The 20,155-nt window shown below is 46.2% G+C and overlaps 1 protein-coding gene across 3 annotated transcripts in view; it reads left to right on the top strand.

The window, feature by feature from the left end:
- The window catches only part of TMEM117 (transmembrane protein 117), a 1,134,871-nt gene that overhangs the window by 71,420 nt on the left and 1,043,296 nt on the right, over positions 1 to 20,155 (top strand). For all 3 annotated transcript variants that reach the window (XM_069628012.1, XM_069628014.1, XM_069628013.1), the window contains exon 2: positions 3,470 to 3,767. In XM_069628012.1, coding sequence (XP_069484113.1) covers positions 3,494 to 3,767 — 274 coding nt within the window. In that variant the 5' untranslated portion in view covers positions 3,470 to 3,493. The remainder of the gene's footprint in view (positions 1 to 3,469; positions 3,768 to 20,155) is intronic.

Raw genomic sequence — 20,155 nt, 5'->3', positions numbered from 1 at the left:
CTACATGTGAGATGTGTACATGTGAATGCATGTTTTGAAAGGATTAGTAGATTAATGAATATGCTTAAGTCACTTTATACATTTTTGCTGTTCTCTCTTGTAAGGCAGACTTAATGGTAATAGATTATTTCTGCACCTGTACTTGTGTAATTATTCGAGAGATTGGGAATATTGTTTCCACTAGAAACATGTTACAATAATAACCATACTGAACAGAGTATTTCCATAAAGGGGTGCTTTACATTAGCTGGGACAATGGTCCAGCTGAGAAATGGCAAATTGTCCCATAGAAATTAGAGCATTTTTTAATGTATTTTTTTAGGCATTTGTATGAGCGCACCAAACCTGTAAGCATGTATGTTATGATATATGATAGGTTATTAATAACAAGCTTAATAGAAGGTTTCTAAGCACGGACCTGGGGATCAAACCTTTGTTGCTCCGTGTCGTCTTGCTTCCAAAGCGAGCACGTTGCCCCTGAGCTATCCTCCTGAGACAAGGAGGCACTAGTTACAGTCAGAGAGAAGAACAAAAAGAGGTGTATTTTTTTTGTTCTTTCTAAAGCTGTTATATGATGGTTCATCTCCCAGGTGGGTGGGGAGCCTCGTTCCAGAGTGTGGGGGCACTGACTGGGAAGCTGGACCCCCCGCTCTCTTTGAATCTGGGGGTAGCAAGGCTGTGTTTGTAGGTTGATCGTAGGGGCCTTGCCGGTGAGTGTCTTGAGAGAATTTTTGCAAGGTGTAGGTGGCGGCGTTGTTTGAGAGACAGCGATGGTGATGGACAGGATCTTGAACTTGATTCTGTCCTTTACTGGGAGCCAATGAGCAGTTCCTCTGGCTTCCGTTGTGGATCACGCTTTCCGATGTCAAGTGCTGCTCGCAGTGCATTGTTCTTAACTGTTTGTAATTTTCTCAAGTTTTTGGTGGTGGTGCGACAAAGTAGTGAGTTGCAGTAGTTGAGATTTAAACAGATGAGGGCATAAGCAACTTCGAGCTGGTTTTTGGTGGACACAAACTGTCTCCTCGGGGTGGCGAACTTTGTGGCATTTCCCGATGTTGAGGCAATATGGTTTTTTGATGTGTCAAGTTGAGGGAGGAGTCCCGGTAAATGCTTAGGGTTTTTACTGCAGTGGCAACGGGGATGTTGTGGCCATCAATTGAGAATAATTTGTAGGCCTGGGGAAGCTTTGCTGGCCATGACGTGGGGCCAATGAGAAGAAGCTCCGTCTTTTTGTCATTCAGGGAGAGGCTGTGTGTGGCCATGCAGGTTTGGATGGTTTCATAGATGATGGTAACTCTGAGTGAGTCCTGTATGTGATTGCCTGAGAGGGGGATGAGGATCTTTTTGTCGTCCGCGTAGTTGGTGTATGAGATGCCTAGCGAGTCAAGGTGATCAAAGAATGGTTTTGTATGTATGTTGTATAGGGTCGGGGAGACGCAGGTGTCTTGTGGTATGTCACACGATGGTGGGGTGAGTTACGCTGATGCTTCACTGGAAAGGACGCGAGACGTCCTTTCAGCAAATTACGAGGCGACCCAATTGGCAGCATCAGAGAAGTGGGCTGAGGATCTGAGGTGGTGACAGAGCATGTGGTGGTTGACCAGGTCAAATGCAGCATATAGGTTCAAGAGTGGTAGAACAGAGAAGTTGCTTTGTTCGTTGGCTTCATCTAGCTGGTTTTTGAGGTCCAGTATTGCTGTCTCAGTTCTGTGCTTTTTGTATCGGAACTCTGACTGTTGGGAGCCTAAAATGTGGTGAGATTCTAGGAATTCCTGGATTTGTAAGGGTATCAGATAATAATGTCCCCATACATAATGTCGCCGGGAAAAGCCATTGGCGACATTATATATGGTGACATTATGTGTGGGGACGGGTTGCAGGGATGTCCCTTTCTCCCCTTGTTAAAAATTTTAAAAAAAATTCAGGGTTTGCGGGGGTGTCCTACGCATGTTCAATGTAGTGATGCCTCCACAAAAAAAGGCAACATTTTTGTCGGGAGACATTTTTGTGGGGCCATTATTACATGGAACCTTTGTAAGTAGGCGACTAGATCGATGATTTTCAGCAGAAATGGGATTGTGGTGAAACGTCAGTAGTTGGTGGGAATGGTCGGGGTCCCAGGAGTTCTTTCTAAGGAGAGGGAATACGCAGTATTATTTGAGGGACAGAGCAAGAGGCGAAGGAAGAGTTGATGATGGCAAAGATGAGCGGGGGGAGGGGTTTGGTGCAATCCTTTACGATTGGGGCTGGGCAGGAGTCCTTTGCATTGAGAGGGTTTGAGGCCTTTGATGATGATACCAATGGTGTGGTCACTGATGGGTTGGAACTCGAAGGGAGGAAAGTCCGTAGATCCTAGAAGTGGTGTGATTGGGGGGGCAGGCTCCCAGGGTATTGAGTTGTTTTAACTTGACAGATAAGTTAAAGGGAAACTTTTACAGTAATGTGCACTATTTACATAATTTATATGCTATTTTATGTATATTTTTGTATTTTAACATCTGTATTGACATGGAAATATTTTGTGAACTTTTATACTGAATAAAGTCATTGATTGATTGATTTATATATTTCGCCTAAAATGACATCGGCAATTTAAGTGGCAGCATTGTTCACTCACGTTATCTTTACTTCGGGTAACAATTAAATATGAGTGATATAATTTGGCTAAAATGCCCAAATGAACAACACAATACTGAACACATATAAGAATGTGTGTAAAATGCTTGAAACTTAAGTATATTTCCGCGGTTATGTATGCCTCAACAAAAGAGTATTAGTAACCAAGTACATGCGAGAGCTGTTGCAATAGCCATTACAAAATGGCAACCATGTTCAATAGCAATAATAGGCTGAGTGTTGGTAGTAATGAAAACCAAAAAGGGACCACCACTGGTAGTAGAACCATAGAGTTGGGTAATGGTGGGTATATTTACACAATGTCACCGAGCACTCACTTGTACGTGATCAAGCAGCGAGGAAGCTGTGAAACGCGTTGTACCGTGTGGTTTCTACCTTGGCTAATGCCGTAATAAAACTGGATATTTTTTAAAGGACAATTCAATTGCTTTTTGTTTTCAATAATGGACAAAGCATTTCTCTGGCAAGTATTTCATGGAGTGCCATCCCCTCTGGGGAAAAGAAGAAATTATTTTCCCTTCTTTTGGAATATATATATATATATCAATACGTGTTTAGAATGGATTACAGTAGACATTTTGCACTACTTTTTTTTTTTTAAAATACCATATATATAACCACTTATTCTATTCTAGGGAATCTCTTCCCATTTTGTGTGTCTCCGTCATAATTAATTTGGTGAATCTAAGTATAGAATGCGCTTATTACCAAATTAATTTTAAAATGCTTCCGTTTGCTGTGATAACTTATCCAAACATTGTTCTTTATGTTTAAAAATATTTTGTTTTCCTTGTTATCTCTAGGTTTTAATTGGTACTTTTTCATATTGCAGGCAACTGGAGTGGGGTTTCTCAAAATGGATACACAATTTCGGTACTATTTCCAGCACCCGTGGTCTCGCCTGATTACAGCTTACCTAGTGACTTTCTTTAATTTTCTGTTGTTTGCCGAGGATCCAGTGTCTCACAGCCAAACGGAAGCCAACATGATTGTAGTTGGGAATTGTTTTTCTTTTGTAACCAACAAATATCCTGGAGGCGGCTGGAATTTCCTGAAGGTCCTTCTGTGGCTGATTGCCATTATCGTAGGCCTGTTTGCTGGGAAGTTTCTGTTCCATCAGCGCTTGTTTGGTAAGTAACGTTACGCAAGCAATGCATGCTCATGTCTTTTTAAACCTGGCATTGATCCATTCCCCACAATCTACAATGTCTAATGTGAAGCTTTCTAATAATCATTAAACAAATTTAAAATCGTAAGTCGTGCGTCAGATTTGGAATTTGTGCCATTACTAGGAGTTATTGTCTTGTTTAAACAGAATATCCAAATATTGTGATGTATTGGTTGTTTCCATTATAGAAAGATTTAAAGATTGCCTTTATTGTTGTCATTATATACCTCTACTCCTCAATAACTGGTCCCCTGTCGCTGAACTAAGTTTTAAAAACCTTTACAGACTCCGAAAACCCATAATCACCCCAGACTTCAGGTTTCATGTTGTGGGCAGTTGAAAGTAATAGAGGTCTTCTCTAAACATCTTAGCCCTCAGAAGATGTACAAGTAGGAAATTGGAAAATATGTACGGTTTGTCTTGAAATATTTACCTGTGATGGTCACTCTAAAAAACTAATTCAGAGGACCTCCGACTCTGTTTCACTAGTCTCTTTTCACCTCCCTCTTCGGTTGGTGGTTTACCACAATTGCATTGCTTTCTATTGCCCCTGTGTGTTCATTTTTTGCCTTTTGTGTGTTGTACTTTGATTCCCTGCTGCGTGTTGCGCAGTTGCTTGGCATCCACCAATACAGGGATACAGAATGTGGTGTTCTACTTATGAATTGTTTATGGTTTGCATCCCAATGCATGCTCATGGTTGGATGTCCACATGGACCTATTGAGTTAACATGATCGGTTGTCCTATGCTGTATGAAAGTCTAGTTTGTTGTTGCAAACTGTTAAATATAAGTAAAATGTATGAGCAAAATATTTTAGCTTCACACATCGTAGAACAGTAGAGTGGGTGTGGGGTCAGAGGGGACAACTAACTGAATTTGGATAAAGAAATGATGGTGCACTTTTAACTCAACAATCTGAGGACATCTATCCTGAGAAAACCAACGTTGCTCATAGAGCCAATGCATTGTTCATATCAAGACAATAAAACATAAGTACTTACATGATCTCAAATACTAAATGGTGCAATACATTTAAAAAGTGATCAGAACATGTAATATTGGTGAGGAGGTGGACAATATGTCAGACAATGTGTGCCAATGCATTTTGGACAATGTCTATCTTCAGGGCAACCTTTTACATTAAAACCACCAGAAAATATCCAAACCATGGTCACACATGTACAAAGGAAAGAAAGAGAAAGACAAAAGTATACATGAGTTGTATATAAGTCAAAAATGATAGTGTCCACATAAAGATATGCATATGTAAGGATCTTGTCCTCAAGTCAATGTTTTCTATGGGATTGTATCCATATGAGAAATCAACACATGCAGAGATCTATTAGAAAATGGAATTCACTCTCCATTTCAGAGTGTTACACTTAGAGGTTGATCTTTGAAACAACAAATGGAGCTCCTATAAGCAAAAAGGAAAACCCCAATTGACTTGCATAACTCTATTCTCTAATAGGTATTGAGAGAATAGACACATATAGATGCATACTTGCAGCTGCAGAGACTTGGAGTACACCCAAAAGGTGTGTTAGCAAGCAGCCATAAACTGCTATGCCTTACCTGTGTCTATTATGCACCGATACCTTGCCATGTGGCACCATAGGTGGAAGTGGTAGGCCCGACGCAACGATGCGTGATGCCACAGTGCCGTGACATCATAGCTCGTGACGTTGGACATTTATGAATGTATACAATGGTCTGTGCATTCCCCTTCCAGGAATGTATAGGTTACCACAGATGGAAGTGCACATTACAATAAAAGCCAATACCTTTTAATCTCCCTGCCGTCCTCCACATTCTGTGATAGAACTTCATACACATTAGTGTGTATTCTGGATGGTTGTCATATGAGAGATCATGCATTACAATTAGTAGAAATATGGTACATATCAGAACAGATAACCCTCTGAGTGAATAAGCAAATAATTACTGTCCTCGATGTTCATAGCTTTCTCAATATACTCTTGGCCAAGTATTGCAGCTGTCGTACATTGACGTTCGCAAAAATGTTCTCAGCACATATACAGATAGGTGTCACAATATGTAATATCTCATATTAAATATACGGGAATATCTTATGAACACTGATTGATAACATTTACAGTGAACTTTGAGAGATAACTTGAAAGTAAACCAAGGTATGCAGCTGTAACTTCCCTACTTTTTACCTAAAATATCTCACACTAAATATCAGTCAGGTACTGGGACAAGGAACAGACACACCAGAGCTATACATCCGCTCTTTATTCATTCTCACACAAATGAACACAACTTTGGCACTGGGACGAGGAAGATTCAACAAAGACTGACAACAGACTGCAGAACTCACTCTGCACAGTATAGTTGCTGAATGCCAAATCAAGCTGGCGGGATATTTAAAGGCCATGTGGGAGCCAAAGCCTGAGAAGTCTGGAGAGGGATGCAGAGCAGGCGCAGCAGGAAGCCAGTGGGAAGTATCGCTGCCGAATGAACTGCAGCAGAGAAAGAACTGGCGGGGTCACTCAGGCAGAGAGATGCATCAGACAGACCGGAGGGTGAGCGAGAAGCTGTCCACGAAGTCGCAGTACGACCAGCAGGACAGAGGATGCTTCCCGGAGACACAGTGCTGCAGCCTCACACCCGACGTCGGACATGCCAAGCAACACCAGTGAGCTTGCCCAGAAGCGCTAGTAATCCCGGGGCGTCCCGACACAGGTTTCAATGGGCTAATTACCGTATATAAAAAGTGGATAAAAGAAAAAAACTTTAATTACGTGAATTCCACGAAATAAGTCAATTTGATGAAAATACAGAATAAGTACAACAACAAAGTAATGAACTGTGATAAAACCAGTAAATTGGTTATTTACGCACATGAAAAGCAATGCGGATAAAGAGAGCAAAATAAGCAAGCATAAGTGAATGTTTGAGATGAACATTTTTCAAGAGGCAAACCAGCATTATAAAGAGTCAAGTCAGCATTGCCAAGATTTGAGAGGATATTATTGTGCAGTGCTGAAAGACATGAATGGTTTAAAGCAGACAACCTATATGCAACCTGACAAATGGGCGTCAGAGGTTTTGAGCAGAAGGCATAAAACAGTGAATGTTTCCTAGCAGGAGAGTGTAATGGGAAGCCTGTGTTGGTTATTGAAAGTGTGAGCTTTTGAACAAGTGAATGGTGTTAAAAGAAAGCAACAATAAAGCTTCAAGGGCACGTGGAAGGAGAACAAGTCAAGCCTTCTTGTGAAGCTGAGGTAGTGGCAAAATAATTATGAAGCAGATACTAAGGTGTATCGTTTGCATGACCTGTAGTGGGTGGACCGTGTGATCCAACAACTGCACCTCGGCCGATTACATCCACCTATGGAAAAGCCAGTTGGTAATTGAATAAAGGAAAACCTGAGTGAATTGAAATGGAGAACTGAACTTTCTAAACTGGTGAAAAGTAACCAGACCCGAAGAGCTGGGAAGTGTCAGAAGGAACTGTGTTATTTTGGAACATTGAATATCCTAAGGAATTGTGTTGTTTTGGAACACTGACAGCCCTTAAAGCTTGGGGAAGGGAACCCCTCTGTTGTAATGGGAATTGTTTGAACCTTGGGGCGGGGAAATCCTTTTTCCATCTAAGAGCTGGATGAAGCTCTGAACTTTTATTTGAACACTTTGCGACATCCCCCATCTTTAGTTTTATTCTGGTAGGGAAATCCCACCTTAGCATAGGACAAGTTAGGCCTTTCTCAAACCTCCCTCTTTTAGTTAATAAAAATTCATATTCAAAATCTTATTCACTTGTCTGTGTCTAATTCATGATGCCTTCACATGATACAGATGTGAGTAATCATAAATAACTCAAAAGGTTACAGTCCTCGTTCAACCCACCTCTGGCTACTGAGTCCAACCGATCAACCCAGAATGTTTCTCTCTGGTCTAACCTCTGTGACGGGTTATCATCCGGACCTTGTTTCTGACTTCTCTCGAACACTTGGATCCGGACTTGTGATATGTTATGTTGTTGCTCCGTCCAATGACGTGCAACTGAGGAGTCCATATTCTTAGTGCCAATTTTCGGGCAATTCTCATTCCAACAAAGTTTGCAGGGTTGACCCGGTTGCCCCACATAGTACTTCCCACAGGGGCAACGTACAGCATATATTATGTTGGGTTGACCTTTTTCTTCAGGAGAACTGTTTACAAGTTGCTAGTGTCTGAAATGCTCCAACCTCTCTGGATGCACTGACCTCATCAACTTTATAACCCTGTTCAAAGAATTTTTGACACATAATATCTGCTTGTGCATAAAATTCGTTATCATTGCTTACTATACTCTTGAACCTCAAAAGTTGACTTAAGGGAAAATTCTTCAGTAGATTGGGCTGGTGAAATCTTAAACGGTGCAGAAAACTATTGCTGTCTGTAGCTTTTATGTAGATATTGGTATTTAGACCCTCATTACTAGCTGTATTCTTCACATCCAAGAAATGTATTTCTTTATACTTAAACTCGGCTTTAAATTCTACCCTCTAGTCGTTGCCATTAATGTAGGTCAAAAAATCTTCTAATGAATCTACATAGCCTTTCCAAATGCTGAACATGTCATCAATCTAGCGCAACCAAATGGTGAGATAGTTACGCCAAACTGGATGTTTCAAAATATGGTCATATTCAAATGTATGCATGAAACAATTAACATAGGTGGGTTCCATTGTGGCAGCCATTGGGTCCTCTGACGTATTCCATATCTGACAGTAATCACCACAGCTGTGCTGCTTTGAAAATCTTTCTGCGTCCTGCGTCGAAGATGCCGATACGCCATCCTCGAGGGCCTCCGTCGAGCCGACGTCACTGGATGTTAGGACACACGACGCCCGTAGCCTCAGTTCCGTTTTTTCCGCAAACGTGTTCGCTTCGGAGATATTGGCGCGCCTCGATTCTACTGAATCCTGTTCTTTCGGTTCTTTGAACCTGTTTCTTCATTGCATTTGTATGATGTCTTCGGCTTCTTCCACCCCGCGGTCCGGGTTTAAGAAGTGTCGGGTGTGCGGGTCCAAGATGTCGCTGACGGACATGCACAATGCTTGCCTCTGATGCCTCGGGGAGGACCATGATACGGATGACTGTGTCAACTGTGCCAATCGCTCACATCGAAGGCCTTGCGGGAGCGTAAAAAGAAGCTGTCGATCGGTAAGGTGGCCAAGCCCCGGAAGTCGCGTTCCAATGGTCTCTCGACGGATGATTCGAGGGACGACTCTCCGCATCGTCATCGTGAGTCTGGGGGTTCTCGGTCTGGGAGTCGGTCCCGCCATTCCTCTGCCTCTTCGAGGCACCCCAGGAAGTGCTGTCACAGGTCGCCTTCCCCGTCCTCATCCAAGGACTCTGCCCATCGGTGGGTTGCTTGTCCCAACAAGCATTACACTTCTGAGGAATGGGATTCCTTCCGAAAGGAGATGTTGATGATTTTTCAATCGCAGGGCTGTGGTCCATCCGCACCGTCTGAGGACGCTGGCCGTGGCCGTACTAGAGACACCGCCCATCCGCCTTCGGGCTCGAGCAGTCATCACGACCACCGGGCGCCTTCGAGGTCCTGATTGGACAAGGATGGTCGCTCTAGGCATGCCCGTTCCAGGTCCCGGTCCTCGACGCCCTCGAGACCGTGAGAACCTGTGAAGTCTTTGAAGAAGACATCGACGCCTGCGGTGCTGAGGTCGTCGACGGACTCTCTTGAGGCTCCGCCTCCGAGGAAGTCGTCGATGCCATCTGCGCCCAGACTGTCAAGAGACACGCTCGGGGCTCCGCCCTCAAGGCCTGTGTCGACGCTGTCAAAGCTGTCGGCGCTGCGCTCAACGTCGACGCTGATTCCGTCAACGCCCTCGATGCCTTTCAAGGTGGCGTTGTCGGGGGTACCCCATGGAACCCCCCAGAAAGGCTCTGGCCAAGGCTAAACATGTCTTTGTTCATTTATATTTCTGAGGTAGATGAGGGGTCTGACGAAGGTGAGGTTCCCGCAGAGGTTCCTGATGACCTCCTTTCTGGTCATAGCCAACTTGAGGACCTGTGTCAGTCGTTGCATGACACCAGTGGTCTAGACACCTCTCCGGAGGTGGAGTTTGGTAGGCCTGAGCCTGGCACGCAGGCCGCGTCCACTTACCGGCGCCTGATGTCGAGGGTCACGGATTACCTGGGGTGGTCGGCCCCTCCCGGGGATTTTCAGCAGGATGACCTGACTGATATCCTCGATCAAGGTCCACCAACTGACCCGGTGCTGCCATTCCATATGGCCTGGCAGAGAAGGGTGGCTGCGGCCTGGACTTCTCCGGAGAGTCTTCCGGCAGTGAGCAAGTCCTTGCCGGAGAAATATCGCCCAGCCAGTGGCGACCCCTGCTACTTGACCATGCACCCCACTCCAGAGAGTTTGGTGGTGAAGGCGGCTACGGCCCCTGCAAAGCAGGCGTCGTACCCTACCATCCCTCCTGATAGGAACGACAAACGTTTTGACGGCTGGGCGGAGAAGGTGTTTTCTTCTGGTGGTATGGCGCTTCAGGCTGCCAACTCCGTTTGTGCCTTGTCTCGTTTCACGCACTCTGTGGATCTGTATTTCCTTAGCGGCTGATCATATTCCCGAAGGGGAGGAACGGGATGGTTTTCTTGCTATTGTGCAGAATGGCAAGGATGCCATGTGTGAATCCGTTCAGTCGGGTCTGCTCATGGTTGATTGCGTCAGCCGGTCCATGGCGGCGAGCACCGTGATACGCAGGTTTGCGTGGTTGAGGAAGTCGGGGTTTGGTCCTCAACATGCTCTTTGATGGTGAACATCTTTTTGGCAGCAAGGCCGACGAGAGCCTTGAGAGGTTGCAGACCTACAAAGTTGCAGCAAAGTCGTTGGGCGCTGCAGTTCGCCAACCTCTGCCTTTTCATCCTAGGGGACAACAATGGAGGGGAGGTTCCTTTCGATATTACTCGTCCTTTAGTAAATCGAGAGGAGCTGCTAGTCAAAGGGGCCACTGTAGGGTTTCCAGAGGTGGAAAACAGGGTACTCGAGGTGCCAAGGCCGCTCGGGCAGTTGCCTCTTTGCCCTCAGGCACTGCCGCAGCCCCTTCAGCTCAGTCATGAGGCCATGTCCCATGGTTCGCCGGTTGGGGGAAGGCTGGCGCAGCATCTTGTAGAATGGCGTGCCATTACTTCAGATGTGTGGGTTCTGGAGATCATAGCCCACGGCTACTGTCTTCCTTTCCGGCAGAGGCCTCACGACAATCCACCAGGGAATCTCTCTTTGAAGTGTCCAGATCCGCTCCTTGCGCAGGAAATACAATCCCTGCTGGAGAAAGGTGCCATAGAACTGGTGCCTGTAGCGGAGAGGAACAAGGGATGGTATTCCCCTTATTTTTTGATTTCGAAGAAAGACTGGGGATTGAGACCCATCATGGACTTGCGCGGTTTGAACAATCTCCTCAGGAAGGACAAGTTCAAGATGGTTACTCTTTCTCAAGTCCTCCAGGCCCTTCAACTTCAGGACTGGTCGGTGTCTATAGACCTCAAGGATGCCTTTTTTCATGTGCCAATCCAACCCAAGCACAAGAAGTACCTGAGGTTCGCGATTGGCGATTCGCACTTTCAGTTTCGGGTCCTGCCGTTCTTATTGACCTCCGCCCGAGGGTCTTCACCAAGCTCATGGTGGTGGTGGTAGCGTATCTCAGGAAAGGGGGGATTCACATCTACCCCTACCTGGATGATTGGTTGATCAGGGCGCGCTCACCCGAGTAGGTTCTGGATTATCTGTCCGTCACCTGCCACTCCCTTCACAAGCTGGGTTTCTCCCTCAACTTAAAGAAGTCCCACTTGACACCAACACAGCGGCTCCAGTACATCGGAGCAGTGCTCGACACATCCCTGGGGCAGTGTTTCCCTCCCAAGGTGAGGGCTCTTCACATTCAGCCGATGGTGCACAAGTTTCAACTTGCCCAGACGCTCCCGGCGTTCGAGTTCTTGAGGTTGCTCGGCGTCATGGCATCCTGCATTCTTCTGGTGCCAGAGGTCAGGTTGCGGATGAGATCTCTGCAATGGGCCCTCAAGCTGCAGTGGTCGCAGTCCTCCAGCAAGATGTCGGACCCCGTTCAGGTGCCGCCCTCAGTCGCCCAGGACCTTCTGTGGTGGGCCGTCCAAGGCAATCTGATTAGGGGGGCTCCATTTTGGCTGCCCTGGCCGGAGGTGACGATTGTGACGGACGCCTCCCTCACGGGATGGGGAGCTCATGCCAACGAGTTGACTGTCAGCAGTCGTTGGTCTCCATCGGAGTCCAGACTCCATATCAATTTGTTGGAGCTGCGGGCCGTCAGGCTTGCCCTGAAGGCTTTTCTGCCGACTGTGCGAGGGAAGAATGCCCTGATTCTGACGGACAACACAGTGGCCATGCACTACCTCTACAAAAAGGGGGGGGGCAGGGTCACTTCCTCTGTGCAGGGAGGCGATGCAGCTCGGGTTCTGGGCCATCCAGCAGGAAGTTTTGATCTCAGCAGTTCATCTGGCCGGAGATGAAAATGAGACGGCAAACGCTCTGAGCAGGCAGAGTACGATCTCTCACGAGTGGGAACTGGCTCAGGAGATTCTCCTGGAGATCTTCACCCTTTGGGGGACCCTTCAAGTGGATCTCTTTGCCTCCAGTATCAACCGGAAGTGCGAAAGGTTTTGCTAGCGGGAATTTCCTCCAAAAGGAGCCTTAGGAGACGCGTTTTTGGTGGAGTGGTCCTTCCCACTGCTGTACGCATTTCCTCCAGTCCACGTCATCCCGCAAGTGCTGCGGAGGCTACAGAGGTTTGGTTCCCGGATGATCCTCATTGCTCCGGCATGGGCCCGGAGGACATGGTACCCGGACCTTCTCGACTTGTCCATCTGCCCTCCACGATGTCTTCCCTACCGAGACGATCTGCTCTCACGGGAGGGGGGTCAGGCTCTCCATCCAGAGGTCAGGTCCCTCATCCTTCACGTTTGGCTTCTGAAAGGTTGAGGTACAAGGATTGGGACCTCCCGGAAGATGTGATGGAGGTGTTGCTTTCGGCCAGACGGCTGGCGACTAAGTTCCTGTACCGTTGCCGTTGGAGAAAGTTCTGCGACTGGTGCAGGGTTCAGAATGTGGATCCTTTTTCATGTGACATTCCTGTGGTTCTGTCTTTTTTGCTTTCTTTGGCCCACAGGGGCCTGCAAGTGGGTACTGTTAAAGGTTACCTGGCGGCGATGTCTATATTCAAGCGCTCGTCTGAGCAGTGTTCCTATTTCAAAATTCCTTTAAGTTCTCAGTTTCTCAAAGGACTCACTAATGTGTTTTCGCCGTCACCTTTCCAGGTGCCTGGTTGGGATTTTAACCTTGTTCTGAAATTCCTTATGGGTGCGCCGTTTGAGCCTTTACATTCTTGTCATTTGAGGCTGTTAACCCTTAAAACTGTGTTTTTAGTTGCGGTCACTTCTGCTCGCAGAGTGAGTGAGTTGCAGGCACTTTCAGTTAAGCCACCCTTCACTGTGTTTCATAAGGACAGGATTGTCCTTAGAGTTCGTCCTTCCTTTCTTCCGAAGGTGGTGTCGGAATTTCATTTAAGCCAGAAGGTTGTTCTTCTGGCATTTTATCCTCCTCCACATCCTGGTAAGGAAGAGGAGAGGCTCCTTAGGTTGGATACTAGGAGAGCTTTAAGTTTCTACATTTCACGCATGTCTCGGGTCAGAGTGGCCGATCAGCTCTTTATTGGTTACGCTGGAAGGCGTTTGGGACAAGCTGTGACTAAGCAGACTTTGTCTAGATGGATTATCTTGGCAATTTCTGAATGATACCGCCTGGCGGGTAAGGACCCTCCGTTAGGCTTACGGGCCCATTCTACTAGGGGTATGGCTGCCTCTACTACCCTGCTGAGGGGTGTTCCTATTTGTAACATCTGTGAAGCAGCCACATGGGCTTCGGTCCATACTTTTGCACACTACTCCCTAGATTCTATCAATGGGCAGAATCTGGCCTTTGGCAAGTCAGTCCTTTACTCAGCAATTTGATTGGGCATTCTAAATTTTTATATTCTAAATTCTTTTTCCCTCCTCCATACGTTGGTTCTGCTTTGGGAGTCTGTCATAGATAAGGAATACGTCGGAGGACCCAATCCCCTCGAAGAACAAGTTACTCTCTTACCTGGTAACGTTCTTTCGATGGGATGGTCCGACGTATTCCATATGGCTCCCTCCCTACCTGCCCCGCTACCGAATTTCTTATGCGATTGCAGCTTACGTTACTGCAAGGCTTTCTGTGGTCATACTGGCAGTGGTTTGGTGCCACACGTTCTGGGAAAAAAACTACAACTGAGGCTACGGGCGTCATGCGTCCTACTTATAACATCCGGTGACGTTGACTCGACGGGGGCCCTCGATGACGGCGTATCGACGTCATCGACGCAGGACGAAGACGCCGAAAAATTTTCCGAAGCAGCACAGCTGTGGTGATTACTGTCATAGATATGGAATACGTCGTCGGACCATCCCATAGAAAGAACGTTACCAGGTAAGAGTGAAGTGGGAAGAGTGAACAAAAGGCTCCCACCAATCCCCTCTCAACCCTGGCCTAGAGGATCACGGCCCAGACACCCGCCACGAGAGGAGTTTGCCCATCTACCAGACGACCAAATACCCTGGTACAGGAACATACGGATGTGCCCACTCGCGTGCCCACCCGCCTGCCCACCAGCCTGCCCTGCACATGCCGACACCTGCGGCATGGATGGACTCGACTGAACCATCCAGCACTAAATCAACACATCGTTAGAGATGCCATGACGACCTAGCCAACGGTCAGCACACCCGTGCAGACATGTACACTGGACTTTCCCACACCAATCCACACGAAGAACATACTCAGTGCTATGACGTAGGCGACGGACACACCCACGGACGTGCATCTTTATTATTTTTCACATAGGCTTTTCAAAATGCAGAAACGCAAGACGCATAATGAACTCATCTAAAAAGCTTGCTCACGCTCCATAATGAGAAATATAACGAAGACACGATACTGGGGATGAAGCAATATGGTACCATAACCTAAAGAACCTGTGTATCAACTGGCTCCACCTATGCACCAGGCCCAAGTAGGCCGCAAGCAAAAGCTTCCATGAACATTGAACGAGCAAGAGTTCGGTTGCTGACCCTGCAGAATGAGCCCGGCGAAAGCAGACAGTCAAGGGCACAATGTTGCAAGCTCGCATACCGCAAGCCGACGCCAGGGTCACACCTGCAAATTAAGCCAGGCACACAGTGGAAAATGCAATATTAATTGTGCAGAATTCTGCCTCAACCACGGTCCCACCTCATGTGACCAAGCCGAACCTGATAGGGTGCCAAGCCCAGGAGGAAGGAAGGCGCCTGGATCCCCCGTCTCAAGACACAGGCAGATACAATTAAGCGACTCAATGGACATCTGCGGCGGTGGGAGTAGTCGGCCTTCCAGCACATGAATAAATCCTCACATTGTCTGCACATACCCATAGTGAAACATTGTTGCAAATGACAGGTGCACCGCGAGCTGGGAACAGCGATGGTCCTGGACTGGGGGGCTCGCGGGTGGACCAATCAGAACATGGGGCTCTTATCATTGACGCCATTAACATTGACCAATCCTCAGGGGTCTTCATGTAACAATTTTTATGTATCAAATTGAAGGGACAACCCAAGTATACCACCTGACTGACCCTTAACCACTAACAACGTTCTCTATACGTATGCTATACTAACCCTACCACTCGGGGAACCAACTCAGAGTGGCAATAGGTTTTTTGCTAACTTTCTCAGGTGACGCAAGTAGCGCATCATACTAAGGTAAAAAGGGCCTGCGAGCCCCACGACGAGGAGAGAGTGTCAGGACGGACGCGTACGATCCTCGACCCATCCCTGCCGTTTTGTTTAATAAACAGCAGAACCACCTTGCTTCCTGCGTGTGTCTCATACTCTATCTCCTTTTTTTGGGATATACGGGAGGAGTTGGGGCCTCCCTGCCCGGAGGTCCGCGGACGGCCCAGCCGACCCCGGGAGAATTTCCCCCCGACAAGAGAGTAACTTGTTCTTCTGTACAATGAAGATTAGCAGAATCAAAATGAATTCCTTAGCCACACATGTGTTCTTCCTGTAGCAAGAACCACTCAACTGCTTCGGTGCCACAAGTGTCTGAGATTGATGTGTAGAGAGATTTAACATCTACTGTGAACATATGTGAGGAGTCCTATTGCACATTCTGTAAAGGTTGCAAAACATGTGTGGTATCTCTCTCACTTGTTGTGTCTTCTGCACCAATGGTTGTAAAATGTAATCTGTATACTGGCCAAATGGCTGTAAAATGCCATTGGTGGCCGCCACAATTGGTTTTCCTGAACGGTTCACAGGATCCTTATGTATTTTAGGCAACAGGTAAAAGTTGTTAATTTTGGGGATTTTGAGTGAACAAAAATGTGTTATTCTGATGGTTAATCCACTCATTCTCCTCAGCTAGACCAAGAATCTGTGTGAGATCATGTTGAATTCTACTGGTAGGGTCATGAGCTTGTTTTACATAGGTGGTAGAATCACTGGGCTGGCATTGCTCTGTAGGCATTAGTGTTCATCAAATCGATAGCACTGCCCTTATCTTCCGGGCGGACTGTGATATTAGTGTCACTATGAAGTTCCTTAATGAAAGCCAATTCATGTGGTTTCATGTTCACATACTTGGGTCTTTTATAAGATAATTTCATTAAATCCATTAAGACATGTTTGTGAAAGAATTTGATGGCAGGTACAGTAATGGGGGCTCTTTGCGTTAAATTCCTGTATTTCTTCGTCCAGACCTGTGTCTTGAAGATGCCCATATCTGAATTTTTATCAAGAAACACCTTATGTTTCCTAATAAAGTGAAAAAGCTCAACCTTGGTGTTAAGTAAAGATGTGCTCAATGTAGGGACAACATTACGACCCTTTTGAAGTGTATTGGTTTCAGAGGGATTGAGAATCCTATCCGATATGTTAATCACTAGGTTGTCCGTTGTTGTTACTCCTGGCCTGCTGCCTTTTTTTTGCGTCCCCTACATGTCCTCTTCCGCCTCTTCCCCTGTCGAGAAAACAATTGCTAGATCTTGATGAATTTTGAGCAGTGGTTATTTCAGTGTTACTACCACTCGGTGTCTCACCTATATTCCTGGGTTGTGTGTGGAGTTGAGTTGGGTCCTAAACTTTTCCATCCACATATAGACTTGTTGAGATAGGAGTATATGTCTCGTTTAACTTTTCTTAGTTTCACTTTTTTTTTATACTGTTCTAACTTCCCATTGATGTCTAGCAAAGTCTGTTCTAGTTCTTCTTTACGGTTCACTGTGATTTCGTTGCAGACATAATAGAGATGTGCAAAATATATTGCAAGAAAAAATATTGAAATGCCTTTTACAGTGCACATCATAAAAATACCTAATTTCAGGGGGGTACTCACCGAGCCCCCCTTCCCTCTCCTACTCCTAAACTATCCTAGTCTCCCTCCCCTTTATCCCAATTTTAACCTAAATCTGTTTTTTATTTTTCACCTAAAACCCACACCTATCATTAAATTTCCTTTTCTTTATTATGATTTTTGTTTCTCCTTTCAGGTATTTTTTTACCTGCTCTGTTATTTCTTGCAATTTTTTTTATCTTTGTAAATTAATTCTTTATTAATTTCTGAAATATTATCACTGGATACCCAGTCATGTGTGTAGTTCCCTCTGGATCTCCTCAATTTCTATATTGATAGTATCCAGGTTTTTCGTAGGGTCTGTGACGATTTCCAGGATGTCGTCACTGTTTCCATGGGGAAAGAAATCCCTTTCCATGAAGCCACGGAGGTGAGGCTGATAGTCCCCATGGGGGTGGTAATCGGCGGGTGGATCTCATGGGGAGGGAAAACCTCTATGCAACCAGGGACGACACTTTGGGAGAACCACAGAATAGTTCTCCTATACACCAACGTCCCTCACCCTTTTATCCTGCACAGGACACAATAACTCCACACACTTCAATGTATGTCTGCAGAATAGACAATATCACTTCCCTAAGAAACACTGAGACAAGGAACAAGTGCAGAGTATTCCACTGAACCAGTATAAACGCACTACTGAATTTGTGTCAAACAAATGTGAATGGAACATAAAAAGGCAAGAAGGACTTGAGAGACAGAGACAGACAGAGACACTTCACCAGACTGCTGTGGTCCGAAGAGGGAGCAAAGCAGACACCTGGCCGAACAGCCGAATGGAAATTCTGCAGCATGTGCTGAAGTCGGGACATGCAGCCCAGAGCAGGAATCCCTCGCTGAGCCGCCGCAGTCCCTGGAAGAAGCAGAAGGCAGCCACAAGATCCAAAAGCACCTGCAGACAACCGAAGTTCGCAGCTAAGCTCTCCAGAGAGGACACAGAGGCTAGGATGGTGGGTGGGAGACCTGAAAGATGGGAGGACTGCCAAGGAGGGCAGGAACCCATGTCGGTTTACAGGCCTGCAACGAGATCTTCATAGTTGCAGTACCTGGCAGGCTAGTATACTAGATTAACAGATTCCCAAGGGAAACAAGTGTGTTTCTGGGATGCACACCGATCGACACAATCAAGGCCTTCATAGTACCTAGCAGGCTAGTATACCAGGGGGACAGATCTGTTGAGAAATAAGTGGGTGTCTGGGACCCAAACCCACAACAGATGTTCAAGCAGAGACAGAGAATTACAATACCTTTTCTTGCCTAACCTATCTACAGTATCCTGAGAAGTAGTAACTGAAGTGAAGCATCTATGGAGAACCGCAAAGCCAGAGAAGGCCAATACCTCTTCTTTGCTAAAGATATCTACAATATGCTAAGCCGTAATTGTACATTTGAAACTTAACTGGAAGATTGTGAAGATAGAAAAGTACAGTATCTATTCTTCATCCCAATATATGAAGAAATCGGGGGAAGGGAAAACATCCCGCCTGGTAGTTAAAAAGCAGAAAACCATTCCCTCTAATACAGCTGGACACTGAAAAGACCAGGGCAAGGAAAAACATTCCGCCTGCCAACTATCCATGAACTTTGAAGAAACCCAGCAGTACAGGAGGAGACGATCATCTTTCTGTATTGATCGGAAGACTTCATTATTAGTACTTTTTAGTGTTGGGGGCAGAGCCAAGATTTGACAACAGTGGGCATTTGTGTTTTTGGACATCCTGACCGGTTCCTTAGACTTTTAGTTGAGGCAGGAAACCCCTCTTAGTGTTAGGCAGAGACAGGTTTCTACACTTTTCTGTTAAAATAAAATTCTATAGCAACCGGAATATCATCTTTGTGTCGGTCTGATTCTTCTGCACCCTAACAGTTCTTGTATTGTCAATAGGATCTGAGCCAGGAAACACTTGTTAAGGATTTGTTCCCATTTAATGATAAATTCCTTGTTCTTGGATCTTTCATGGATTCACATGCTTAGAATATTCCCCGTCGTCAGGCTGGGAATCCTCGGTAAGTTATATAGACATTTTCCATAGGAAAACTTCAGACACTTTTGTGTCCTATCTACGTCATTTTGGGCCGCGTACAGCAGCGCCACTAGGACGTAGAGGTATAAATAGCCCGCCCCCGCGGCTCCCTCAGATTTCAACCATCTTCCAAAGTAGTGGGATTACCTCGAGTATCTACTTTTTTATTAGGTTGTGCGTTCTTCTTCTTCTTTGACTGTTTCTTCTCGAAGAATGTCTGGAAAGGCGTTATTTCGTCCGTGTGCTACATGCGGTCTTAAAGTGTATGAAGGAGACGGGCATATGGACTGTATTTACTGTCTTCACCCTCATCATACGGCGGACACGTGTGAGATCTGTCAGGGCTTCTCACAAAAGACCCTAAAAGACCGCAACAGACGTCTGGTTACTTGGCTCAATGACGGAGCGGGTGCGAACCCGGCATCGGAGGTAGGCTCTACAGCCTCGAGATCTAAGTCTCCTGTGCCCACTCATCGCTCAGTGTCGGCAGAGCCTCCGCCGAAGAAATCAGGTTCATCTGAAAAACGCCCCTCGGAGAAACATCCTGCGAGGTCCTCCTCTTCACATAAGGCTTCGTCTTCTTCCTCCTCATCTAAAAAGGAGAGAAAAGACTCATCAAAATCCTCCTCAGGAGACCGTCATAAGTCTACCTCGAGTCGAGAGTCCTAGTCCCACAAGTCGAGTTCAAAAACGGCGGGAACGCCTCAAGGCCCTGCGCCACAGACTTCATCGACGACGGTCTGATCGTCGACGCCTGCTTTGTCTTCGGCGACGGCTCTTCCTACGGTTATTTCGTCAGGTCAAACCGCGCCTATGGAAAAGATGTCATCGTCGACGG

The sequence above is a fragment of the Ambystoma mexicanum genome, chromosome 12 (genome assembly GCF_040938575.1).
Source record: "Ambystoma mexicanum isolate Mex_15411 chromosome 12, UKY_AmexF1_1, whole genome shotgun sequence".
NCBI lineage: Eukaryota > Metazoa > Chordata > Amphibia > Caudata > Ambystomatidae > Ambystoma > Ambystoma mexicanum.
This window is presented reverse-complemented; position numbering and strand designations above follow the sequence as displayed.